At 38.1% G+C, this 27,805-nt stretch overlaps 2 protein-coding genes across 3 annotated transcripts; both read right to left on the bottom strand.

The window, feature by feature from the left end:
- Positions 1-4,708: 4,708 nt before the first annotated feature.
- On the bottom strand, positions 4,709-15,400 carry LOC117405804 (acetylserotonin O-methyltransferase-like). The gene is given in 8 exon segments (XM_059030396.1): positions 4,709-5,037; positions 5,039-5,136; positions 7,198-7,320; positions 8,614-8,760; positions 12,142-12,255; positions 12,891-12,895; positions 14,271-14,371; positions 15,329-15,400. Coding segments are annotated over 8 exon segments (777 nt in total). The 3' UTR covers positions 4,709-4,920.
- A 2,894-nt stretch (positions 15,401-18,294) lies between these two features.
- On the bottom strand, positions 18,295-27,477 carry LOC117405390 (A-kinase anchor protein 17A-like). Of its 2 annotated transcripts, none has more exons than XM_034923433.2 (5): positions 27,180-27,477; positions 25,381-26,164; positions 24,375-24,523; positions 21,544-21,784; positions 18,295-19,394 (listed from the first exon to the last, which is right to left on the bottom strand). In XM_034923433.2, exons 2-5 carry the CDS (start codon positions 26,137-26,139, stop codon positions 18,627-18,629), a joined length of 1,917 nt encoding a protein of 638 aa, XP_034779324.1. In that variant the 5' UTR covers positions 26,140-26,164; positions 27,180-27,477; the 3' UTR covers positions 18,295-18,626. The 2 variants fall into 2 exon arrangements, with proteins under 2 accessions (XP_034779324.1, XP_033864305.1); XM_034008414.3 differs by having other exon boundaries at positions 25,381-26,161.
- Positions 27,478-27,805: the final 328 nt, after the last annotated feature.

Here is a 27,805-nt window from a genome sequence, read left to right as displayed (position 1 = left end):
AACACTCTGCTTGGATTGTCGAATGCCCAATAGGTCTCTGCTGTCGAATGCCCAATAGGTCTCTGCTGCGTGATGAGGTGAACCATCCTAATATTTCTCCCTAACCCTCAAAGTAGCGTGGACAGGATTCTATAATAGTGCTGCAAGATTTATACTGAATGCAGATTACAACGAGCACCACTGTACTCTCTATGAAACTTTAGGGTGGCTCAGTCAGGAGAATAAAAGGCTCTCTCATGGTTTGCGTTTTGTTTATAAGGTGTAAACTGGAAATGCTTGCATCTCTGTTGGAGACATGTAACTCTACCTAGACACTCAAATTAAATGCTATGCCTTGTTTCAAAATCCCTAAATTGAGATGTAATATGGGCCAACGCACCTTTGTATATCAGACATCTCATTTTTGGGATTCATTGCCTTCAGGCATAAAAACGGCCTCTTCACAATGCCTTTTTAATCACTCATAAATATTTATTTTAAATCTAACTAGGGTTTGCTCGTGGTCTAAATCCAAACTACTGGTCATTTTTACACATAGACACATACAGTATACTTCAACATTAAAACATGCATTACTGAAAAAAACGGGTTGGCATCACTATTAAATACAATGGTCATGGGCATGGCCACCTCCATTATAAATCCTAGTAGACACACCACGTTAATGCAGTTGGTGCTGTTTCAGACCATTGACGATGTGATTTTACACAGACAGAAGTGTGTGTGTGTGTGTGTGTGTGTGTGTGTGTGTGTGTGTGTGTGTGTGTGTGTGTGTGTGTGTGTGTGTGTGTAAGCAGGGGTTTATCACATTTAAATTAATCTTTTACTGGATAATTGGGTTTCTTTTTATTAATCATCCAATAATTGTAGTTTCTCATTTAAAAAGCATTGTTCATTCTTTTGTGCATTTGCATTTTTTTTCTTTCTTGTCTCACGGTTAGTTGTTGTAGTAAAATAAATAACAATAAATAAATGCAATAAAAAAACCTTTCTGGCTCTCCACATTATTCTAATTGATACATTAGTACAGTGTCTTAGGTGCCTGCTGTTCAGAATCTTTGTTAAATTACATTTCTTGCACAAGTCACCTTACAGTGGCAAATAAAATAATCAACAGCCTTTGTTTTTTTGTAGTAACCTGACAGACTTGCATTGCTGAAAGCATTACCTGTGGTGGTATAGATAATGCATGATTATTACAGTGCAGTTTCACATACAAGGGAGCTTCTGAAAAAAAAACTGGGTCAACTAAAAAAAAAAGGCTGAAAAGAGGGATTGGTTAAAAACAGCATTTCTGTTTTCCTAAATATCTGTAAAATGGAAGAGGAATAATTCATTTCTGGGACATGTTAACTTCCCTGAAATGTCAACAGCTGAAATGGAAATCAATTCACACTGTAAACCACAACCATTTTTGACATGTATGTCCAGAGCAAAGCAACAGCCAAGATTCATGACACTGAGGAATACACTGCACTTATCCCTAATACACTGTTTCCAGAAACATGGAAAAGCACGCAGACAGGCAAACAAATATGTTAGCTGTAAGTACTTTACATAAACAAGATATACATAATGAATCTATAATTAATCTATAAAACTGTATTAAAACGTAAGAAAATAAATCAGATTCTGAAACCCTCTTTAACTTATACTAAAGAATGTCCTTATTAAGGTTCATTTCTAATCGACCTCTAGATATATGTACAAATGTAAATCTAACTTACATACAGACACACTGTCTGTTGCCAGGAATAAGCATCTGGTAGACATACAAGTGTTTTAACTTATGCTGTCATGTGTGTTAAGCATCCATGTCACTTTCAGGAATTCAAAAATGTATGTAAAAACATTTAATAAAGCTTCAATGTCTCACCACCATGTTCAACATTATACTGTAATATGACACTATATATAATGTGACTTCACTAAATTTTCAGATCGATTACTCTATTACTATGCTGAAGTAGAAGGTTGCAAAGCTATGTTGTAAATCAGGAATCACTCAAGATTCAGGATGCAAAAAACAAATTACCAAGGGGGGCAACTTATTCATATTGTGGTAACACATTATATTAGGTCTCTAACTACACTGTAGTGTAATTGCATGTGTGGTGACATAGTAATTGTATCACAAAAGCTTGTGTAACTACAGTGTAATTACAAAATGCTAGCAACTGAAAACATTTTTCATTTTGTATTAAAGCATGTTGTTGCTTTGTAACTGCACATCCATGTGTGTAATTAATGTTATTGCAATGCAATTTAATACACTTAATATAAAGTGTTGCCAATATTTTAATTATAATGATAGCATTTTACAGGAAGCACCTGTACATATGTAAAGACTAGTTGTAAGCGGTATAGTACTGGGCACTACACCTTTCAATGGGTACAACCTTTTAAATTCCAACCCAGTATGGAATTTAGCAGTGTGCCACTTATAGAAAGACAACAGCTATCTAGGCAGCAACCCAATACGATGAAACTCAGTTTAAAATGATTTATGTGTAATCTAGCCTGCAGCTATGCTTTCATGATTTCCATTACACAAGAGTAGATGTTAAAACTTCATGCTGATTTGAACTCGGCTCTCGCCAAGACATGCACCAACTAAGATGTAGCTTTACAGAGAACTAATGTGATCCATATGTGTCTCCATCCATTTACGTTTCCTTCCATATGATGATGTAGATATCCTTCTGTCTGGTGTTAATGGCTGAAGTGTAATGCTGACTCCAGGGATCAGCTTATTTTGCCTCCCTGGCGCATCAGCACACACAAAAGAATAATCATGAATAATTCAGAATAATCATGATGATGCCCCCTTGTGCAGAGGTGGGTTATCATGTCCTTTGTGAATTTGAACCAACTGCATATGTGTCCACATTTCCCCATAGGATATTTCTTATGCATACCCACCAAACATAGCCAAGCATTGCACATGAGTACAGATGGTTTTCATAATCTCTCTCTATGAACTCTTTTGTCTTCTGAACATTCAATTTATTTTGACCATGTATTGCACATTACAGTACATACTTGTTTGTTTTTTTAACCCTGTAGCAGGGTAGAGTTGCAGTCAGGGCTGGTCAACGGCAGGAAAGCAAGTCAGAGTCAGAAGCTGCACTTTTAAAGTGCTGGTCGAGCACTTTTATTAAACAATAACAAAACACAATTTAAATAAAACACACTACACACTATTTACACAGGCAGAGTTTCTGTCCTGTCACAAACCTTTAGAACACAAGCTACTGTATCAAACCAAATAGCAACTAGACGCAGGAAAATAAAATCATTAAAAGACACTTTCTCACTTTTCAACCAGAAAGTGGTGAAAACATAAGCCTCTTCATTGCCAGTCTTTCAACAAAGATCACAAAATAAAAACATCTATCTGTAGTTATTGCAACCCCCCCCTCCAAAAAACCAAACAGGTTTGGTCGAACTGTATCATTTGCCTATGGATTTGAAGCCCTGCTGGAATGAATAAAAATCTGAATGAAAGTCCTTGAAAGCAAACTAAGAGATTAAAAGCTCAAGCATACTGGAGACAAGAAGAATTGTTTAATCTATGAAATGTTGATGAATGTCATCCTTGTTTACGTGAGTAATAACTCAAACGTTCCATTTCTAATTTGCAGTGGTGTGCGAGTCATTCGTAGCCTGTTGTTCCAATCATAACTATATGCCGTCCGATGATTGCAACAAAGGTATGAATCTTCCCACTGAGCAGAAACCACAAATGTGTCTCTAAAACGCTGTTATTTCAAACAGCGATAGCGATGAAATACTTTTATTTCACATAGCAATCAAAACTTGTCTTCCCGTATGAGCCATACAGAAGTGGTGTGTAGTATTTAATTTGCTGCAAAGAATTCCTAAAGTTGAACTTTCAGCCATTGCCTCGCCACTTTGTTAGGACCTGCAACCAATATTGGGATGGGCCACTGTTTATCCTGATCACAGCCATGACAAGACGTGCCATAAACTCCAGAAGGAAGGTGTTTTATAGGATGATATTTAATTCATTCATTTAATATTTCAGGCTTGTCAAGTAGCTTCTCTAACCATCTTTTCCATCTGTCCGTCGCCATCTGTTTGTGGCCACGGCTGTCTCTCTTTGTGATTACTGTCCCGTTAGTTTGCTATTGTTGATCTGATGACTGAAGTCTTGGAGCAGCCTACTAACATGACTGACCTTGATACTGAAGCAGCTGCTGATCTGGTCCTGTGTGTTATAATTGTGTGCATCCCCTTAAACTGTTTAGTGTGGTAACAGGGTTTGGAGGTAAATATAAATGAATGCAATACATGGACTGAATGCAGCAACATTTACTGTATTTCTGTTTCGATTAAGGTTAATATCACAGATTCATGAGGGTGATTTTTCCCCCTATAATGTAATTCATATTGCGATCTTGACATAACAATGAAACATCGAAATCCTGAGATCTTTTATCTTGTGATCTCAGCATAACAATTTTGATTGTTGAAATTCTGAGATCATTCCTTTTGTGATATCGAAATAGCAATTTGAAATGTCTAGAATAGATCCTGCGATAACATATCAATTTATTTTCCCCCATGTCATTATTTACAATTATGTGTTGTCAGCACAAATACATATTATCCCACATTCACTCGGGTCATTTCATGAGTTTACTGTACGCTCCAAAAAAAAGCCTTCCTAATCTTCTAAATCCTAAAACGAAAGTGAAAACGCTTTTTTCAAAGTAAATTAAAAATGGTCTTGATATATGGCAGTCCATAAAAAGGAGAGATTTTCAATGTCAAAAACTACACCTAATGGTGAGTAGATGATAATGGGAGATACAGTAATTTAATTTAGGCCCAAAACACATAAACAGAGAGTAAGTTAGTGAACCATGGCAGTCTAAAAGCAATTAAAAGGCCAGTTTACTTTCTTCCCAAAACAGCATCATACAGTTTTCCAGTCCACTTGACCTGAATGTCTGTAAATCCTGCTGCTTCCATGAGGTGGATGTACTCTGAGGGAGACCTTTCTCACCCCTAACTTAATATGCACCAGCATATTAAGTGAGTAGAGTTGGGTTGTTAGAGGACCGCTCTTGTCTTCACTCAATAAGGCTTCAATCAGCAGCAACCCACCTCCTAATTATTCCAAGAAAGCAAGAAAATGTTTTGAGCATTGAGGATTTGATTATAATCTACTACAATCAGCTTATTTTACCTCACAAGACCCTGAATGTCTATTAGCTGTATTATTCACACAGATAAGTGCATACCACAACAGTGCTTGTTCGTTCTCACATCATTTTCAGCACGACCTCCAATAATACCCCAAGGTCAGTCACGCTGGGCCTATGACAAGAGTCTCCTCTTCTGCTGTCTGGAGATGTGTCTCAGCTCAGCATAATAAACCTTTTACTGTTAGGCTTGGATTTAAAGAAAAAAGCATTTTTTTTTGCTATTGAGAATGACTTAAATCAGTGGTCCATTAATAGATCTTTGAACATAGGTAAAACTAAGAAAGTCTCAGTCTCTTTATGTCTCAATACCACTTTTCTTTACAAAACAGTATCCACTTATAAAAGGTAACGTGGTAAAAGCACAAAGAAGTGTAGTAATTCATAATAAAAAACATTTTAAAGCATGGTAAGACACTGGGAAATACAGTAAAAAAAAAAGGTAAAAAAAAAAAAAAAAGACCAAGAAAAAGAGCACCATATATATAGTTTAAGCATGGTCAAATATACAGCACAATGTTAAAATTTGAAAAGGCCCTTTTACAAGACAACGACAATACTGAGCCTTTTTGTTTAACCACAAAGCAAAGCTGGCTGCTCAAACTGTGCAAAATAATTGCTGTTATACTAAGAGACACCCTAAATAATGTATTAACTTATTGCACTGGAGTTTTGACAAATCCATTACAGGGATTGGTTGATTTCTCATTTGTGATTTACAATTACATTATCAAGGTGTTTCATTCATCCATAGTTTATGCTACTATAAATGATGTGTTTGAATGCTTACAAAATGTGTACAGATTCAACAAGCAAGGTCAAGTGCAATCAGTTTTTGCACCATCGTATCGGTTGTCTTACTATTTCCCCACACCCGTTGCTAAATCCTCATGTAGCCCATGTTTTACGTAAAGGGGAAGGAGAATACAAAATCATAGCCCTTACCGGCACGGTTCAAACAGCCCTGTAATTAGCCGCTGGATGTGGATGTGTTTATTGAAAGATTACTGGTTTTTCTATTCCTGTAATCGTGAATCAGTATCTGGGAGACTTATGTTCTCAACATTTGCGTGTTCAGGAGACAAGTTACCCTAAAGCATGTCTGGCACAACAGAACCAGGATATAACCCACAGCAACACTTTAAAGAATGTGTTAGTGGTGACAGCAAATGATATATTGCTGTTATTATACTGCTGTAGTGTTGTTTGGTGATATTTTCAGGACGTAATGCATGTGTACAAGGAGGCTGTGTGGTCCAGTGGTTAAAGAAAAGGGCTTGTAACCAGGAGATCCCCGGTTCAAATCCCATCTCAGCCAGACTCATTGTGTGACCCTGAGCAAGTCACTTAACCTCCTTGTGCTCCGTCTTTCGGGTGAGACGTAGTTGTAAGTGACTCTGCAGCTGATGCATAGTTCACACACCCTAGTCTCTGTAAGTCGCCTTGGATAAAGGCGTCTGCTAAATAAACAAATGATAATAATAATATAATTTTATTGGGACTTGATAAAAACAACCCACATGTACCTTTTTAATTTAGAATTTTAAAATAAAATGGTTTCTTTTTTTTCCCCATTCAACTTCATATCATCTACATAGCACATGTGTTAAAAAGGTTATATTCTCTCCTGCCTGGAACTTCACGGGTATAAGGCAACTACATCCACTGCTCCACTAAACTGGGCTGCATGGTTCACAGCTGGATTTGTTCCGATAGTGTGCAAATATACAGTGCAGGTTAATGCATGCAGTGGGAAAGCAGTTTGTAGTTGCCCTCTACCTGTGTAGCTTTTAACTAGTTTTAGAGATAGACTGTGTATGGATTTTTATACACAGTCTGAGATGGACTAATGTTAGCATTAAATGAATAAAGGAATATAGACAACACAAAGTAAACAGTTACAAAGTGGCATTGAGGAGGAAGGTTTGTCGTTTTCATAACTCACAAACAGATTGCAATGGAATACCTGGTTTACACGCCTTGTTCACTTTGATGAGCAGCTCCAGACATTTCTCGTCTGTCCAGTCGTGAAGAATCCGAGCCAGGATATAGAGGTCAGAGGCAGTAATGGGATCTCTAAAGAAGTCTCCTACAACATAAAAGTGTCTCTTCCCCTGTTAACCTGACTTACAGCACATGCTTTATATACTGTAGTATATAATAGAGTACAGTAAATCACTATTGGGTATTAATGTGTTACAGACCAAAATTACTGATCTGTACACCTGTTCCTTATTTGGTTTTTGGTATGTGTACTCTTGTACAGATCAGATGGAATCCAATGCACTTTCTAATACAGCAGTCGGTGAGTAAGCACATTCTATGTTACTGAGCTGATAGTTTTGGACATGTTCCCCTTTCATGAAGGAGAGATTGCATTTTCATTAGTCAATAAGTGCATACAGAATTACAACTTCAGGAGAAAAGGGGTATTGTGTGTGAAAACAGTACTCGATAAAAAAAAAAAATGGAAAACCTAAAAATCAACAGGACAAAGTCATTCATTCCTAGAAAAGATTGGCAATTGATGTGGTTCAATACCCCTGACTTAAAAGACCTCGCCCTACTCTTTGGGCTAAGGCCTCTCCTGAACAGAAAGAGATTGTGCTGGCTAAAGACAATGACTGAAGTCTGCCTTGTGCACCTCGAATCAATGATGAACAAACTGCTGTTGTGGATTTTGAGCTGTTGGTATGATGCAGTTAACAGCTGTATAGCAACACATATAGACAAGCCTTTCTCTTTGCATAGATGCTTGTTTATGGTGTGTGTGAGTGGTTGCGAGTTGATGCCTAGCCTCTGTTCTCTTGCAGCCTGACAATAAAGTACAGGGTGATTAGAAAGTAAGTTTACCACATCAATGATATGGCGCGTTGATGTGGTAAACTTGCTTTCTAATCACCCTATATAATGTTCAGATACAAAAGGGATGTCTATTTTACATATCAAATATGGGATGAGTACAATACAAATTAGGGGTGGCGGTTCTAAATAATTGAGTGTAATCCAATTCTTCAGCAACACCCGTTGATATTCACACCAATAATGACTAACAACAGTCTTACTTATGACTCTGTCTTTACACAGCTCAACAAAGCCAGCTATGCTAGAAAGATGAGATTCTGAATGTTTCTTTCTGTACAATCATATCATATCTGATAACTGCTATTTCTAAACACATTATGAAGGTTCACTTCTGTGGTACATCACTCTCATACAGAAAAAAAAAACACATTGAACAGGTAATGTTCCACTAAAACATTACAGTAAGTGATAACCCATGTTGATGAAACTAGCCGGAGATTTACACTCCACTAATTTCTCCTGCAATAAGGTATTGATCTCTTGGCATCTTTCGCAGCATGAATTCCTGTGAGAATACCTTCATGGAATGAAATTCTCCTCTCATCCAATGACACAAAGTGCTCCTTTGCCATTTGTACAACCTTAGGGAGATCGAAGATTGTCACCATGGATTCTGGGTATGCAAACACACACTGTTTGCACACCCAGGTTGCACCACTGCAACCTTCACTGCAACCTTCAAAAAGAACAGAAGAGGTCACAATGAATTGCATCACTTGACAATAATAAAAACGACTAATAACTGTAGTAGCTAATTTATATTGTAACGAACAGTGATGATAAGACTCCACAGACCGTAATACAGTTCACAAATTCTCAGTTTATTATAGCAAATTACAGTAGCGACAGATAGCTCTCACTTTTTCAACCCCCGCATTCCCACAGACACTAATATTTATACTCCCATACAAGTACAACAGCACAAACAATCATAAAGCATTGCCCTTTACGGTAAATACAAAGTATTACATTAAACATATCCCACCCAATCACAACCAGTTCCCTGCATTGCCGGGTGCACTCTGTTACATACTGCACATGAACTAAGGGAGCCTGGTGTGTGACTGTAGCGCCAACAGTCCAGCAGTACTCCTGGCCACAAATAATGATGCTGCCCACACTGAGTTACAAAATTATTTTATAGATATTAAGTCAACCTTTTCCCCAAAATACTAGTGAAGTACCCTTATATTGTGCTGATATAGGCACTGGATATGGCACTGCAACACTACCAGTATATATTGATTACTATCATCGTGAAACCATAATATTCATATCACTCTGTAGTATTTTACCAATGGTTTGCACTGTGCTACAATAAGCCCCTAGTAGAGGACCCTTGCATTGCTATTATAGTGACACAAAGTAGAATTGGAACATCATCAGTATTGAAATTGTTAACATAGTGATTTGTTTCCCAGCCTAAAAAAATAAATGCATATACAAAGAATGAACAGAAGCTGGCAAGCAAAGTAGAACACAGGAAGCTTTTGTAAGAGATTGTTCTGATGTAACAAGAGTATTGATTGAAAAAACATTTTGCACACATTGTTTATTCCTTTATTTCACAGTGGTACTGTATTGTAGATGTTTTCAGGATTGCAAATTTCACAAGCTGCCATTTTTTGGATTGTGATAGATGTTTCCATTAAAATAAAAGTCAGACTCCAATACTGTCATTACAAAGTACAATATACTAAGCATTAGACACACATGATAATTATAGTGTCAACTGAAAATGTCTTTGAGGGAAACGAGAAAAATATTTAAAAAATAAATAACTTCAAAATGAGACGGTAAGAAAAATAAATAATTTATGTTTTCATCAACCGTGTTTTATTGAAACCTCACATTTACATTAGCATTATAGGGATGGAAATAAGACATCTACTGCATAGTAGTTTCAACCATTCTAGGTTTCACTGTGAGATTGATTAGCAACAGCGTATCGGTAACAAGCTCAGGTGTGTTCTGTTAAACTCATAGTAAAACCAGGAATGGATCAAACTGCTATGAAATGGGAGTCTTATTTCCTTCCCTGAACTAGCAACCTACAGTAACCCCCTATAGTGAGTGTATTATCCCAATTCATACTCTCCTACACTTCTCTGGGTTTCTATTGAGTCCCCTTGACCATTTCTCTTGAATAAATCATGTTCACTATCTCTAATTTCTTCCAATTTATTATATTTGTTACAAATGCTTTTACAGTTTTCCAAGTCATACTTCTCTGTTCCTAAGTTTGGTTTTGGTACACTTTGTTATCCTGCGACCACGATACAGTACAGTACATTTAAATGTAAACACATATTTGCTGCCCTTGTGAACTACATTATAATTAAAAGCATTTATCTCTGCTGTTGGTGTTTTGCTGCTCCTTCTTGTATACCTTAATTGCTTCTGTTTCATCTCTGTCAGCAGCTTTTACATACCTTCCTCAATACATATTTTTTTCTAATCTCACTTTCATCATCTTACAAAATATTCCAGTCCCTTATCCAAGCCTGGTTTGTTTATAACTGGCTTGAAAGTGAGAAATGTCATTGGTTAAAACTTGAGAGAGAACTCATTAGGTTAAAAAAAAAACTTGTAATTACCCACCACCCCACCAGCAGAATAGCACAAAACCAAGTGTAACCCGCAACAAAAATAACACACATTATTATTATGATTTTACATCTAAAAACAGGGTTTCGTGTCCATGCTGGCAAGATGTTGGCACCTCTCTAAAATGCCAAGTGGCACCACTGCTTACAGTGCTCAAACAACCATGATGACATGTGATATGTTCTACTGGTTGCCAATGTAGATCACATCTCGTGTGATTAGGCACGTACACAGTGTGGATAGTGCAATGATGCAGGAAACACTGTGTTCTCTGTTAGTGAAAATTAGTTTCAATAAAGTGAATACACATTAATTGAATACATACTGAGTACAGCAGTGTTATTGTGTGATATGCATGTAGAGGGAGTGGGATTGCAGCGTGGTTGGGGGGTGGATTGCAGAGCTTTGCATCTCTGCTTAATGAAACACTGTGAGATTTGCATCACAACAGAAAATAAGTAAGCCATAGATGCTTAAATGCAGTGGTAGTCCTGACAGTAAAATACTGTACTGTAATGTCATTTTAATTCAATGGCCATTAATCTACTATTTCATGTATTATGTTACTATCACTGTACTTAATGTATTATGCATTTTTCACAGTATTGTTTTATGCATTTTTTTTTTTTTTTACTGTGTATCATATATTATGCATTTCTCTATTTAAAGTATTATGGATTTTCTTGTTGTTACTGCATCTTGTAAAGCGCTTTGTGATGGTGGTCCACTATGAAAGGTGCTATATAAAAAAATAAAGATTGATTACACGTAACACCGCACGGCAGTTAAACTAGGCACCCTCACGAGACGATCGCTTCTCAAGTATACTGTAGTAAAATAGGATTCTGCAGCTTTGAGTAAACATAATCGTGATCATATAACAAGCTGCTTACCCACGAGGACTTGTTTTGATGTATTGTCCTCAGTGTTTGAGCAGCATTGACTATATCTTGTATACTATATTTAAACTGCTGATGGCATGTTTTTGCTAATTGTAATGCGACAGAGTGTAGACGGCAGTACATCATAGAGACAAGGATGTCAGTGCAGGCAACTATGAATGTCTCTATGATGTACTGCCGTCTACAGTATAAAACTGTGTGTGTGTGTGTGGGGAGAGAGAGAGAGAGAGACAATGTATTTATGGTTTTATAGCAACACCTTGTGGACAAAAAATGACAACCACAGTATCAACTAAATAATAAACAGAAAATACTTATTTACTTATTAGATGCCTGCAATGGATACTATTTCTTTATGTGCAATCATATTTACTGTGGCTTATTTAGGGTGTACCAACTCAAACCTGTTTTACCTCCAATTTTGGGTTTCCTATTTGAAAGCACATACATAGAAAAGTCTGCTTATTATTACTGCAAGATATAAAGAATATTTTAACACAAACTGGTACAAAATGCTTGTAGCTACAAATACCTACCCCCAAGATCGTATATGCTTTTAAAAGGTGAGAGGTCAAAGGCTGTGACCACATCTTTACCACATATATTCCAAACCGAGTTCATGAGCTTCGTGAATGTAATCATTTCTTCATCTGTTCATACTTAATATGCAGCTTTGCGTGTTTAAGATGATTTTGCTGTTTGGTAGTTGGTTGCTTTTCTGAATGACGTGGCATGTCCACAATGACATCAGCAGTTGTTTAACATACAGTATAACAGAGGCTTGGAGTAAACCAGCACCACCTAGTGTGCAGACTGTGGTATCCCCCCTGTTTTGTAGCATGCAATGATCAGTGGTGTGAAATAAATTTAATATACAAACTTCTATGCAATGCAATACACTAAAACTTTTTCTACAATCTAACAGTGACCTTGGCTTTAATGGCCAAAAAGGTGCCCAGTGCAGGGTCTCTCACAACAAAAAACTAGCTCCCAAGCTGTAGAGCTGGCTGTCAAAGAATAAAATATAGAGTTCCTGTCATAGAAGGCTGTGTGGTCCAGTGGTTAAAGAAATGGGCTTGTAACCAGGAGGTCCCCTGTTCAAATCCCACCTCAGCCACTGACTCATTGTGTGGCCCTGAGCAAGTCACTTAAGCTCCTTGTGTTCCGTCTTTCTTGTGAGACGTAATTGTAAGTGACTCTGCAGCTGATGCATAGTTCACACACCCTAGTCTCTGTAAGTTGCCTTGGATAAAGGCGTCTGCTAAATAAACAAAGTGTGCTAAACCATTTCTCCATGGCACCTGATAGTATTTCAGTTATCTCTAATAATGCTTTACGTTTCAGTTTGACATATCCCCAAGGCTAACCCAGGAAATAAACCAATTAAAGCTGGCGTAGTGTCCCAATAGTTTTAATTAGAATGTGTCTAACACAACACAATTAGCAAATGAATTGTCCCAAGAGCATAACAGTCAGGAAATGGGCTTCACTAACTGTGCAAAGGAAGGACATGTAATGGTTCTTCAAATAAACTGTCGCTTTAAAGTACCTTAATCTCAAGCTTTCACTATTGGAAATATCCTGGGGGACATTTGAAGAAGCCTGGTGACCTCAAAGAGGCTGTCATAATATACATATGGTACAACCATAAACTTCTCCACTCTGCCCCTAGTGGATGTTAAAAACACAGCAGTAAGAAATACCACAAACCTTAGAACAAAGGCAGTGTACCAGATGTACCTAGTGGTGAGACATGATTCTGAGAGATCGATTAATGCCAAATAAAAAAAAGAAAAAATGTTCAAGGATGTGTTGACTGAAACAGAAAAATGATGCAAAGTGAAACTAAATAAGAAGAAAAATACATTAAGATAGTTGCACTTTTAAGTGTCCAAGGGATGAGGGAATCTACCCAGTATCATTATCATCAATCATCCACCAGCTAAATCCATTCTGAACTGATCATACTTCTTATATGGGTTACACCAGTCTGTTAGTGTTTATATATCTAACAGTGTGACATGTTAGGGTGTGTGAGTACCTCATGATAGCACACCCTATCATGAGTACATCATTCTATAGTGTGCAGCAGGAGATATAACCTGACATGTACCTTTTAATCATGAGCGCCGGAGAAAAACGAGATTACATTGCCAGAAAAGTCATTTTCACAGGCACTCTCGCTGTGTAACGAATCCTTAGGCAAGTATTTTAGGAACACAGCCAGTATGCTACTGGATGACATGCCCACTGTTCCATCTGCATGTGAAGTGTGACTACGCTAGACAAAGCTCACTGTGTAGGGAAAAATCCTTTCCTTAAATATACCTTGTATTTCTTACATAACAATGATTATCGAGCATGACAGGGTCAATTGATATATTACTTTATATACAATAAAGTAATGCTGTCCCAAGGTTCTTCACAAATGTCCAGTGCAGCTGTCCTTACCTAACTACTGCACACTTCTCATACAGATGGCAGAGTAACCCGTGGTTAAAATACTCTTAAGGCGCACAATGCCTGTGCTCATAAAGGTAGTATTGCCTAAGGATTCATTACAGTTGGAAACGATCTCAAGAGCATTACTCAACGCAAGCACCTGTTCATACACAGAGAAAACACATAAGAAATGCCCAATCAGAAAAAGGGAGGTTTCTTTTACCTGTACAAGACTTCGAAGAGGTCACCTGAACTGACACCAAACGCTTTTTCATATTGGTTCTTCCCTTCTCTGGAAAGAAATACAATGCTGTTAGCGTTGTGCTAAATGTATCAAAACAATCAGACTGTATCTGTTTTAAATACATGTGATACACATAATATATATAAAAAGTTAATTCAACCGGCTTCAAGTTGGTGCTCTTTGTATTCCCTTTGCATAAACCCTGGTTTCTAATACTTCTAGAATTTACTAAATTGTGTGACTTAGTTAAGAACTGAATACCATTAACTTCATCATAACATCACTGCAACAATGGAGCTCAAATGGCTTATGCAAGAAACACTATATTGTATATAGTTTGAGGCAAACTGTGTTTTGGCATGAAATCAATACCTTTACACAGGATTTGTGTGAAAGTATCACATTCTTTGTTTTAATAACTGGCAAACAGAAAATGAGGCAATGAATACAAAGGCTCTAATGGAAACCAAGGAAAGAAAATAACTCTTCAATTGCCTTCAGCCAAAACCAGTATTTTCGCTTTTTAAATTTGTTAAACAAACACTGAAAAATTAAATTAAACTGAAATACATTATGCAACAAAGGGAAGTTAAAGTTAAAAATAGACTTCACTGTAGATTGCCATCCCCATTCACCAAGGAATGATCATGTAAACCCTGGTATTATTTAAACACCTTGCAATCATTCAAAATACTATCCATTCCATATAAAAACAATAATATAAAGTTTCCTCATATAAACCCTCATCATTTAAAACTGATTGAACACATTAAAAGATGTACTTTAGTGGAGCAAACTTTCCATGATTTTAGTCTTGAAAAGCAGAATAGTTAGAAAATGAGGAATCACAGGTATTATGCACAAACTAACAGTATACTTTTCATTTGCAGCTAATATAATAATAGAATATATTTTCAGATATTCTAAATCCAACTAAAAAGGGTTGTTAAACAAAGCAAACAAAAGAAAAATCATAAAACCATAGTTGTTCTCGGTACACTATTAGGCTGATAAGCATCCTGTCCCTTTTATCTTACCTTGGACACCAAGAAGCACTCCATGTAGTTCAATATCTTCTTTGGGTACTCAATATCATTTGAATAATTCATCCTAGCCTTTTCAGTAGAAGGTTCTATACTTATCCAATGTGTGCCCCTTATTGCAAAACCTGAGCCCTCAATGAAATGATTTACTTGTAAAGACCACTAGTTCTTTAATTATGCCTCAGCATTTTCTATGGTGAGGCAACATTCAATAATCAGATAAAGAGCTTTTAGCTCCAGAGGGATTAGACAAGGGGTGTTCTTGCTTGGTGACAGTCATTGGTGTGTATAACTCAAATCAGCTTTTTTGTGCCGTTTTATTATTATTATTTACCTAAAATGACCCAGTAGGGGCCACAGACACAAATTATCCCAATCAGTGGAGAAGAAAACTTAATTAATGGTCATGAAAACAGGCGATGACAGATCATAGCACAGATCCCTGTTGAAAAGTTGAAGGCATGGTAACCTTTCTTTCAAGCTTCTTGGGAACCAAATGCCATCTGTACCACGAATAATAATTATGAATTTTAAAGATTTCTACACAACAGGCTCTAATAACCTTAATCCGATTTCACTCAACTTTTGGGGGGAAAAAAAGTAAAATCCATTTTCCCTACTATTAGTTGTCCTTCACTTTGCAGTGTCTCTGAATGTACATCACTCCAGATACTCGCAACACAATTTTAGTGAGCAATGACCTACTAAAGTACTGTACCCTAGCTTTTCTTTTCTGGACAAATAAAAAAATAAACAATATTTATAATAGCAGGGCATGTTCTTCAACTGGTGTAGAGAGAAAGAAAAAAAGCCTTTCTTTTAGATTGTTTTATTCTTCTTAGTAGTAATAATATTTATTTTTCTCGCCACTGTTGCGCTAGAGATTTTACTAATCCTTTTTTTATTTTTATTTTTTAACTAAGAACAAATTCTTCTGTCAAAGAACTCCCAGTGCTCTTCCACTTCAGCTATTACCAACCAACTCATCCAAGCTAGAACAAAGGTGACTTCTTTCTAAACCAAAAACTATTTTTTGGTATGATTTCAAATTACTGACGGCAATTTACTACTTTAGTCAGAGTGGGAACTTTGTCAGAAGCAATTTGTTTAGTTGGTCTAAAAGGCTTGTGTGATACAACAGATCTGATTAGATGCATGTTAAATCTTTATACAAGTGCTCCAACGTAACCTTTATCTCCTAAAATTGCATTATGTGATAATCAGGTTGAAACCTTGCTTTCAAATCAATCTAATCTTAAGTAATGGATTGAAATGTTCTAGAAAAACACTATCAAGTACATTCTTTAATAATATTAATCAATTCTGCAGAGGCCCTGTACCACATGCTCATTTTTTACAATTGCAATATATTCCAGTTTTATACTTGATTAGCTGGTAAAATACAAAATACAAAACAGGCTAAATAGCCAATATTAAACTGACACCCCTCCACTTACTGAAATGTCTTTCATTATGGTTTATACAAGTTATATTAAATAAAACTTTCAAATCAAAGCCATAATTTCATATTTTAGAGTAACATCAACAAATCATGTGTTTTTGTAAATGGATTTTGTAGTTCTGAAGGTAACTTTAGATTTAAAAGATTCATAAACAATGCAAGTGGAACACAATAGAAATAACAGCTAATTCATTGAAAGTAATATCAATTTGTGGGCATTATTTTGAAGTGTAACCAAAAATATGAATAAGAAAAAGAAAAGAAAAAGAGGGTCAGTCTTTTGAGGGCCATATATAAAACTGGGGCCTCCATTGGCCCCACTGCTTTGTATCTGATGCACCTGATGTGAGTCAGTGTCATCTATACTGTTTTCATGAATATTTAAAACTAAAACTTACCATTTAGGTTATCATTGAAAGAATGGCCAGGTAGGCCAAAGTCCACAAAAAAAGGTTTTATTGACACATCCTTTTGTCTTATAAAAAAAAACTAAATAGTGCAATTAAATATATGGAATTTATACGTGAACAAAGAGCCAAACAATTTTTTTTTTTTTTAAACAGATTACCACATTTTTTATTCCAACACGGAGTTCTAGTAGACTGATGCAACATGTACTGTATTACATGCAACAGACAAAATAAAACACTTCAGAACTGTGTTACATTTTTTTCAAGAGCTTTTTCAACAGTTGGTAGATTAGGGAGCACATTTTGAATGAACTCAGATATAAAAGAGATTATGGGTTAGTTAGGTTCTAGAAAACAGATGTATGCTTTCATCATAAAGATCCCTGAACTGCAAACTCAAAGCAAAGGTGTTTTTTAAAAAATAAATAAATAAATAAAAATAAAAAAGGTTTCAACCTCTTTATACTACTGAAATAAAAACTACAGTCATGGTCCAAGAGTAAATCTACTTTAGCAGCATCCTCCTGAAGATCCGATATGAGATTTCATGTCTCAAATCCATGAAACAGCATGTATACATTACAATAGTAAAGGTTTTTATTTTTTTTCTCCACTGAAGCGTCATCATTTCTAGCTTTCTGATACTTATATGTGTACCCACTGGCTGCATTAAGGATTTCCTTCTATTAAATGATGAATCATAATGCAATACAATATTTGTGCTTCAAGCAGAAAGGTTTGCCAGAGCAATGTGTGTGCCTACATGCCAATTACTGCCAATACAGTAGCAAATGGGAGTCAATTCTTGTGCTTGCATTGCATTTTACTGGTCTAGTTTATCAACAAATACAATTACAGTGCTGGAAAAGGTCACTGATCTCCAATGTTTACCACACTACTCCTCTGCAACTTTCCCCACACCAGACGTTTAATGTAGGTTAACATATTAAGCATCATTGTAGATATGTCCTTATGTAGTCACAAATACAGTTCCCACATGATATGTCTCTAAACTGTACCTCCAATATATTACAGGGTTTAAAATCACATACTTCAGTACTGCTATAGTCAATTTAGACAGATATATATATTAAAAAAAAAAAAAAAAAAAAAAAAAAAAAACAACATCCATTTATTTCCATCACTTGTATATGTTTTTTTTTTTATTTATATATTTTCTTACTTTCCCACATTATTAATTTCTATACTGTAGTGCAGATTTCAGACTGGATTCTTCCTCCGCCACCCATAATACCTCAAGTCAATACCCAATTTAGTTCAACTGCAAAAATTCCAAAAATTAAACAGGCTCATTATTTTACTTAAAAGTCATAGTTCTAACACTCTAACCTTTTAATGTCTCTTATACCAGCTTCCTCTTCCCTCCAGTAAAAGCTATACTCTTCGTTTATCTTGCTCATTAATCCCAGCTTCCACCTCTGTGGTGGCCGGGTCTTCCTTTATGTTGCTGATTTCTCTCACTGCTTAAGCTGTGTCTGCTGTGTCTGCTGTGTCTGCGATGCTGGCTGCGCTCCCGGCTTGAATCTTTGTAATGTCGTCTCCTGCCCCTCTGGTGCGGGCTGTCATCTTTGCCCGAGTCTCTCCTGTCCCTGCGATTCTGCCGGTTCTCATCACTGGATTTTCTGGGCCTCCAACTCCGGTCGTTACTAGAGTGCTGGTATCTACTACGCTCCCGGCTGGAATGTCTCCTGGAGCTGCTCTTACGGCAGCGTCCGTCATCGGAACCATGGGAGTGTGACCTGGTGGCAGAGTTTGACTTCAAAATATCCCCTCTGACAGTGTTCCTGACGTTTACTGCGCTCCCATTTACTGCGCTCCTATCTGATGTTCCATTTGCTTTGGTGTCATGAAGAGCTGGACTGTTGTGTTGACCTGGTGTAGACTGTTCTGAACCGGAGTGAATCCCGCTGATGTTTACTATTGATCTGAGCTGCTGGGCTGCTCTGGGCTCCTCCTTGTCCTCAGGTCTTCCCCCAGTGTTCTTCTTCAGAAGGTTGCCTAGCAGTTTCTCCCGGAGCTCTTTCTCTCTCCTCTGAAGCTCCAGAGCCCGAGATTTCTCCTCCTCAACACGCCGCAGCTCGGCCTCCTGCTGCCTCCGCTTCTCCTCCAGTAACTGGAGCCTTGCTTTTTCTGCTTTCTGCTTCTCCATCTCCTGCTGTTTCATAGCCTGGAACAAAAGCAGGGAAAAATCAATTAAACACTAGCAAAGAGGAGAAGGGCTTGGAATAAGGAATTACAAAGAAAGTCTAACAAAGCAAGGAGGTTAAGTGACTTGCTCAGGGTCACACAATGAGTCAGTGGCTGAGGTGGGATTTGAACCGGGGACCTCCTGGTTACAAGCCCTTTTCTTTAACCACTGGACCACACAGCCTCCTTCCCAGGATCTCTACAGTGGTAACCAATTTGTTTCCGACCGCAGTGATGCAAAATCTTCTGGCAGCATTTGCTGCCATTACGTGTTTTCCACAATAAATGGTTCTATGTTTCTAGGAAGTGGAAATTTGAGAATTATACCTGCAATACATCGGTTCCCCAGCATGTGTCACAAGCAGATTATGTTACTATGGAATGGAATATTTGATATACGACGGTACATTGCTTTATTAAGCTTCCAAGCCAAAGGCTGGGGAAGCCTATTGTTATTGCTGTGTTTATTATTATTATTATTATTATTATTATTATTATTATTATTATTATTATTCCCAAACAACATCGCAGAGTTATGAAAACGCATACGTAAATAGATGCCTATGGCTGGACAAACAGACTGACGTCCCCAAACAAAAAAAGTCACATGGTTCGACCGCCATATTGGATCTAGAACAGTCACATCACACTTTTCATGGAGTAAAGTTATGCAGTAAACCTGTAATATATATATACTAATGGCAAACTGTTGTAGACTTTTGTGCTTTGTCTGTGAAACATGTTCTAGAGTCTACTGAAATATTGAGATAAAAAAAAAATTAAAAAAAAAAACTCTGTGCAGAGAAATATATATTTTTTGTAACTTTACAACTGTCAGATGTGCAAAACACTGTTGAACAATATGCTTTAGTAAATGACATTTTATGTTATTGTAATGTGCCGATACAAGTTGAAGCATTTGGGAACTGCTGTTTTATTAAAATAATTAAAAAAAACTATTTCGTAACTATCTGATAGGTGTTACACACGCGGCGCATTTAAATCAACGTGGGTTTATTTTGCAGGGAGATTCAGGTCACTCACAGTAATTTTTTCCTCATAGCTCTCAGATCAGTGACACGTGTTGAAACGTTGTTAAAGAAAATAGTGGGTTATGGCAAAGATGCGGCTCTCCTTTCTTGTAAAAGTAAAGTAAACTGTTCTGTATTTTGACATTTCTTTTGTGGGGGGGGGGGTTAGCGGTAAATTGTGTGTTTCAAACTAAAATCTTATTCAGCGATATATTTCCATTCGTTAATAAAAATACTATGAACTAAAAGGCTCAAAACTATAGATTGTGCGCGTCCCTTGTTAGTAGCTGCCAGTCTGTTTTTCATTCAACAGTTTCCTTCAGTTTTCTTGACAATTTTTGTAGGATTCGGTATTCGGACGAATCTCTTGAGATGGATTTGGTATTTGGCTGAATCCCAAAAACTTGGATTCAGTGCATCCCTAATTTAAATATTTCAAAAATGCCAAGTGGGATCAAATAAAAAAAAATTAAATAAGCTCTTTACAGGAAACCATTAGTCATTAGGGTTAAACATTTAAAACGTTTAAAATGAGAAAGATCACTGGGTTACCAGAGAATTTTCACAGCCTTCAATTGGAAGGCTAAGATAGGACAGCTGATCTTGAACACACCCTGTATATCCTGTAAATAAAATTATTTTTTATATTTTTAATCATCTTTAGGGTATTTGTACAAAAGCTAAAGATCATTTCCGCTAAATGAAATCTTTGCACCCTTTAGGAAAATATTATCAATGATTTTTTAATACTTATTATTTACCACTTTGAAAAAAACAAATATTGATATTATCAATGTCTAATTACTCAGTAACAGTTAATCATAATTTAATGTAGAACAGATGAATAAGTGCAAGGGAAATGAACTGAAGTGTTACATTAAATATGCCCAAGCTTTTGCACTTACTACAAAATGGGGCTATTTTTAGGTGAACTGAACTCAGCAGTGCAGTATAGGCTATGCCTGTTAATGGTACATGTCATCAAAAAAGCTGAATATATTCACCCCAAAGCACTGGAAGCCAATGCATATAATGCATGTATTCAATTTTAGTTTTAAGCACTAGCTGGTGATCTCTTAATCAGAGTCCAAACATTACCTTTGCTCTGCTGAGTAACTCTGCGATCAGCCGGATAGACTCCAGGTTTCTCTTGGCCAGCAGAAGTTTCCTTTCTTCGAAGACAATCTTTTGGTGCAGTTTTTTCTGCTCCTCTGCTTGCATCTTTTTAAACTTCTTCAAGTTCTTCTTCTCCTCTCGCTCTCTCTGTTTCTGCTCCCTCTTGTGCAGCTTCTCCTCCCGCTTTCTCTCCTTTTCCTCCTCTTCCTGCTCCTTCCGCTTCCTTAAAAAAAGGAGAAACACCTTAGACAATGGCATCACATTTTTTTTCTTACAATCTGTTACCTTTCAATTCGAAGACCACCACCAACGATACTTTTGGGATATTGCCTGCCTTTGTAGGAATTCCTGAGCATATTATATTACAGCTGCCGATAGGCCCATTTGCGGAGTGACGTCCCTGATCCCACCTCCCGAGGGATCAAATAGTCACTGCGCAGAATGCTCATCCTATTTTTGCATCTCAAGAAGGTAAGGCAAGACCCTCTGTGTTGGTATCTGAGCATATTCTGAAAAAGAGCTTTTGAGTCAACTACAGTTCCCTTGCCTTTCAGGCTGAAAGCTGGCTTGCCGCTTTCACGGAATCAGTGACTCCTGATTCAGCCTTTTTCTTCTTTTTTCTTCAGCAAACTGCGCGCGCTCACATTGCAGGCTGCTGCTTTCCTGTCTGCGGTACGTGAGTCGACTGCCTGTGCAGTATTGATTTAAAGGATGTTGTTGTCTTTTTCCAGCCTGCACTCATGTGAGAGCATGTCCTCCACCGGGGCTAGGCTCTGCCATATCCCCACTGTCGAGCGACTCAGCTGCCAGTTGAAATATATATAAAAACAGCAGAACTTGACCTCCACGGGCTGTATATTTACTAGACCCGCTGCAAACTAGACCTCACCGGCTGCCTCGGTCCTCCCACTTCGGTGCATTGGGCCTTAAAAAAAATCAACAACAGCAGCAGTGTGCTCCCCAGTAATATTGTTTGTATTGTATTATTGTGTTGTACTCTATCCACAGATTCACCCGCCACGGCTTCCGCCGGTGTGTCCCCTGGTATATGCTACGCGCTGACCAGCTGTTTGACTACACGCGGTTAGGACAGGCACAGCTGCTTCAGCTACCCCCAGGTGCTTCGGTACCTCGTTGCACGCTCAGCCCTTGGTACTTCGGTGCCTCGGTGCGCACGGTGCTCGATGAACACGCGCCCGCCGCAGCTTCGGCCTGTGTGTCTCCCCTGGTGCATGCTACGCGCTGACCAGGTGGCTGACTACACGCTACACGTGGTCAGGGCAGGCACTGCTGCATTAGCTGCCCCTGGTGCTTTGGTGCACGCTCAGTCCTTGGTACTTCGGTGCCTCGGTGCACACACGGTGCTTAGTGCACTCGTTGCGCATGGTGCTTGGTGCCCTCGGTGCACATAGCACCCTGGTGCACGCAGTGCTCAGTGCACTCGTTGCACGCAGTGCTCGGTGCACACGGTGCCTCGATGCCCTATGCCTGTAGATGGTGCTCCACTCCGCTGTAGGCTACGCGCTGCCCTGGTCGTGTGACTGCACGTAGTCCAAGCTAGACACCCTAGCTTGGACAACCTTGAAGGGTGCTCAGTGGTTACGCCCTTCCAGGAGGGCCATTCTCCCCGAATGGAGCCTTGATGCTGTACTGGAGGCTCTCACGAAGGCCCCATTTGAGCCCGTACACTCCATAGAGTTGAAGCATTTGTCTATGAAGACAGCCTTCCTCTTGGCTATCACCTCCGCAAAGCGGGTCAGTGAGTTACAGGCGCTGTCTGTGCACAGCTCCTGTATAAGGATTTGGGTGGATGGCAGCAAGGTGTCGCTGCGTACAAGCCCTGCTTTCCTCCCCAAGGTGATCACAGCCTTCCACATGAATCAGTCTGTGGAACTGGAGTCTTTCCTTCCACCTCTGTTTGCTACGGAGGAGCATACGAGATTAAACTTCCTCTGCCCAGTGCGGGCGCTGAGATGTTACGTGGATAGAACAAGAGCTTGCGTCATTCTGACCAGCTCTTTGTTTGTCACAGTGAACGGACCCTAGGACAGCCCCTCTCAAAACAGCGACTGTCCCACTGGATTTACCCCCACCTGGGAGAGTAGCTGCGCACTCCATTAGAGGGTTGGCTACATCTTAGGCCTTCTTCAGAGGGGCCTCACCTTCCAATATATGTCCAGAGGCTAGCTGGGCTACGCCACATACATACTCCAGGTTCTACCGTGTTAAAGTGGTAGATCCCTCAGTGCCTTCATTGGGCACAAGGGTCCTTGAGGTGGCAAGCTCCCACCGCTGGCCTTATTGGTTATGTGTGGTTGAGATATCCCTCATTAGCTGTCCGCTCACACTCCCTTGCGACGGCTTTGGTATACTTTCCCAAAAGTATCATTGGTGGTCGTCTTCGAATTGAAAGGGAACGTTAGGTTATGATTGTAACCCTGGTTCCTTGAAAAAGAAAACGACCACCAACCAGCGAGGTCGCTTCCGCGGCCTTGAGGCAAAGAGAGGACGAGCATTCTATGCAGTGACTATTTGGACCAGGGGCATCACTCCGCAAACGGGCCTATCGGCAGCTTTGATATAAAAGGCTCAGAAATTCCAACCAAAGGCAGGCAATATCCCAAAAGTATCACTGGTGGTCGTCTTCTCTTTCTGTAATCTAACATTTTCTGTAGATGGCATATTTGCTGTTCTTTGACTAGGATGCTCAACTGCGGTCAATTCTCTAGTAGATGAAGCCTATATACTGCATATTATTATCATCATCACAACTATTACAGATGTTATCATTGCTTCAATCCCCATGCTGTTACCTTTCTTCTTCCTTCAGTCTCTCTGCTTCCTCTTTCTCCTTGCGTTTGTTTTCTTCTCGCTGACGTTCAAGCTCTTGAAGCTTCTGCCTCTCAAGCTGCCGTTTTCTGATTGCAGTTTCACTCAGATGCTTGGTGGTATCAAACAAGACCTAAAACAAATCATAACAAGTATTTAGTTAATTTATTGTAGGACTGTAATCCTAAATGTCCTAAACCGGAGGTCTGATTATCTTTTTTTTTTGTATACTCAAAAGACCACTGCTGTTTGTTTTTTGTTTGTGGTGATGAATGACAAAAAGTCAGTTTATTCACCAGCCTCATTAAAAGCTGGAGGCCTTTTTGTAAGTAAATAATCTGCTCTCTCATTAACTAAACAGCACAGACTCAAGCCAATTGTATTCTAGCTTCCATTTTCTTTCAAATAATCCATCACTAAATTAAAATTAAAACTCAAATTGTAATCCTCCTTATGAACAGTTTGCACCTTTGCTTTTCAATGAAATGTTATGTTACAGTAGTAAGAGGTGATATTAAAAGTGCTACCTCTGCATTATTGTTCCATTCCATTTAATCTTGCAAAATCAAAACTATATTGCAGTAATGTTCACCACCTGAATATTTTAGCTCACCAAGCACTCCAGTTGCCTTGTGAAATCCACCATATATAATTTCACCAACCAATAATGCCAGTGCAACACTAACATGCTTCCCCACAATCAGCAATACACTGCATGACACACAGTGCTTTCAATAGAAATAACAAGAGAAAATCATACAGTACAAACATAATATGATGAAACATGTAAGAAATGATATACAAGTAACATGTTGTACTCTCTCTCATTGTGTGAGTCAATGCAGCAATGAATTTAGTATGTTTGATTGAAAACAACTTGGGTTATCTAGTGCTTTATTATTTTTTTTTTCTGATTGAATTTTAGTTAATATTTTCAAACATCAAGTACCTTAAAGCTTTTTACTCTTTTCAATTATATAGCTTTCTTACCTTAATGTTACACGCTACTGCCTTTCCATCTTCTCCGATGAACATCAGCTTCATTCCCCTGAGCGCATCCATCGCCTTAACAAACCCTATGTACTCTTGATACTGCACATAACCCTCAAAGTTCAAGTGACCCCCAAAGCTGAAGGTGTGGAAATTCTTGTCCATCATATCCTCTCTGTATGGGTCGAGCATTGGAATGTCCACATTGCGGATCTTTCCAAATGTTTCAAACACCGTTTTCAGGATGGACTCGCAGGGCTTTTCAGAGTTAGAGTCTTTCGAGGCAAACCATTTACAAGGCAGTCCTTCCAAATGAATGGTGTCTGGCCTCTCGCCAGGGAGAGTCTCATTCATGTCTTTGGCATCACGAAAGAACGCATCCCAGTCATGTCGGGTAGGGAACTCCATTTTATACTCGGCTGCTCTGACTTTTAGTATGTCACTGAAACCACTGAGCTTTATCGTCTTTCCATCTAGCTTTGATAAAATCTTTTTTACAATGCCCTTGTTTTCAACTTCGCCGTCAAACCGAATGAACTCCATAGTGCTCTTTGAGATGCGAAGGACAGAGAACTGGTCAGGATGCACCATTGCTTTAAGTCTTTCCATCACTTCCCAGTTGGAAATGGACTTCCCTGGCTGTTTGAGCTGAGGGAGGGCTACACTCACTGTCATCTTCGCAATGGGTTTCAGGTACAAACCTTGAGATGCACACAGTTTAACAGCTTCAGAAGTATCATGAACTATTGTGGTAGTCATCCTGCCAACATGGAGCTGTGATCTACTTGAGAGAAAACAAAAATAAATAAATAAATAAAGATAAGAAAGAAGAAAGTACAATGTAAAGGTAAGGCAAGCTATATAATAACACATTCCATTCATTGTATTTATTTTTTTGCTTCTCTTCAGCAGGATATTATATCTATATTGCAATCCTTCTGCTTTCATAACTAATTTTGAGTGCACCAACGTCAAGATGGCTTCGAAATAACTGCAGGATTAATAATCTTGCTATAACGAAACTTATGAGGCATAGTCCTATTTTTTTATTTGTGAATTTTAATGTTCATAAAAAGCACCATTAAACCATTCCCCATCAGGTCTGCAAGTAGACCTTAGTCCTGACCTCAACACACCTTGCTGACTACTTTTATTGCTTTAATAAGGCGTGCACTCAACTTCACCACAGCTTGTTGGCTTTCCAGTTTGTAAACATTCTCTAAAGCATGTTTCTGCTGCAGGTACAAAATCATCCTGTCCACTACCTGCTCTAAACAGACCTGCACCTTTCCTGCTTCTTCTGCCACTACGATTATATCCCTCGGATGTAAAGTAGTCTAACACTACTGATCATCATAATATCACCTTCCATTAAAGTGTGTAAATTGCCCGATGGTATAGTATCCAGTATTTTGGTCATATCCTCTTTTACAATGGTACTGTTTGTGTTTGAAATGGGCATACAACGAAGGAACTACTGACCTAGTTCATATTACCGGTATATTATTACAGTCCTGGTTTCTTTATGTTTTTTGTTTTTGTTTTTTTTGGTCGTGTTTGTATCTAGTAAGCATAGCATACTACTTAAGTGAAACTGTACATAAATCATATTTAGAAAATATCCCAAAAAGATTGTTTCTTTTGTGCTGTACTCTACTCACAACAAAGACGATATTACGGAAACTTTAAAAGGTAATTGATATGTATTACAAACTGCTCGTTTTCGTTTTTATTCATATTTTTATTCATAATATATATTTTTTAAAAAGCCAATCAATGAAAAAGTAAATTCACCTTACCTCAACACTGTGAAAATAAAACCGTATCAGGGCTTAACAGGTACAAACGAAGTCGAGCTCTGCCAACGCACACGAACAACAAACAGCGCTTGGAAGACGTCGCCAATTGATATTTTTAACTTTACAATGTGCTTTTCATTTTCTGAGACACTACAATTTTATTATCAACTGTTTTCTTAATAAAGAAACTCGTTTGTTGTTGAATCAAAACGCAGAAGAAAATTTATCGAGTGATGCGCTTCCTGTCTGCTGGAGGAAAGGAGAGATCACATGGGCCAATCAGGGCTCACTTTTTTGGTGCTCTACAGTAAAGAGCTCGGTTAACAACGGTGACATTACTTTTCATTTATGTTCAATAAAACAAACACCAATAAGTAATTACTAATGTATAAATTATATATTACTAAAAAACAGCAGTCCTTAATTAAAACGGTATATGGTATTCAGGTAATATTAGCCTACATTTTTCTTGAAGCTAATCACACACATGACTATTGTTCCACTGTGCTGTAGACGGGAGTCTCTTGTTTTTTTTTTTCAATTTCATACCTCTTTGCATATTAAAGATTAGTTTATTAGTGTTTGTCTTTAGTTTTTGGTAGATTCAGATTAACTTTAAACCAATA

Source organism: Acipenser ruthenus, chromosome 9 (assembly GCF_902713425.1).
Source record: "Acipenser ruthenus chromosome 9, fAciRut3.2 maternal haplotype, whole genome shotgun sequence".
In the NCBI taxonomy this organism is placed as follows: Eukaryota; Metazoa; Chordata; class Actinopteri; order Acipenseriformes; family Acipenseridae; genus Acipenser; species Acipenser ruthenus.
This window is presented reverse-complemented; position numbering and strand designations above follow the sequence as displayed.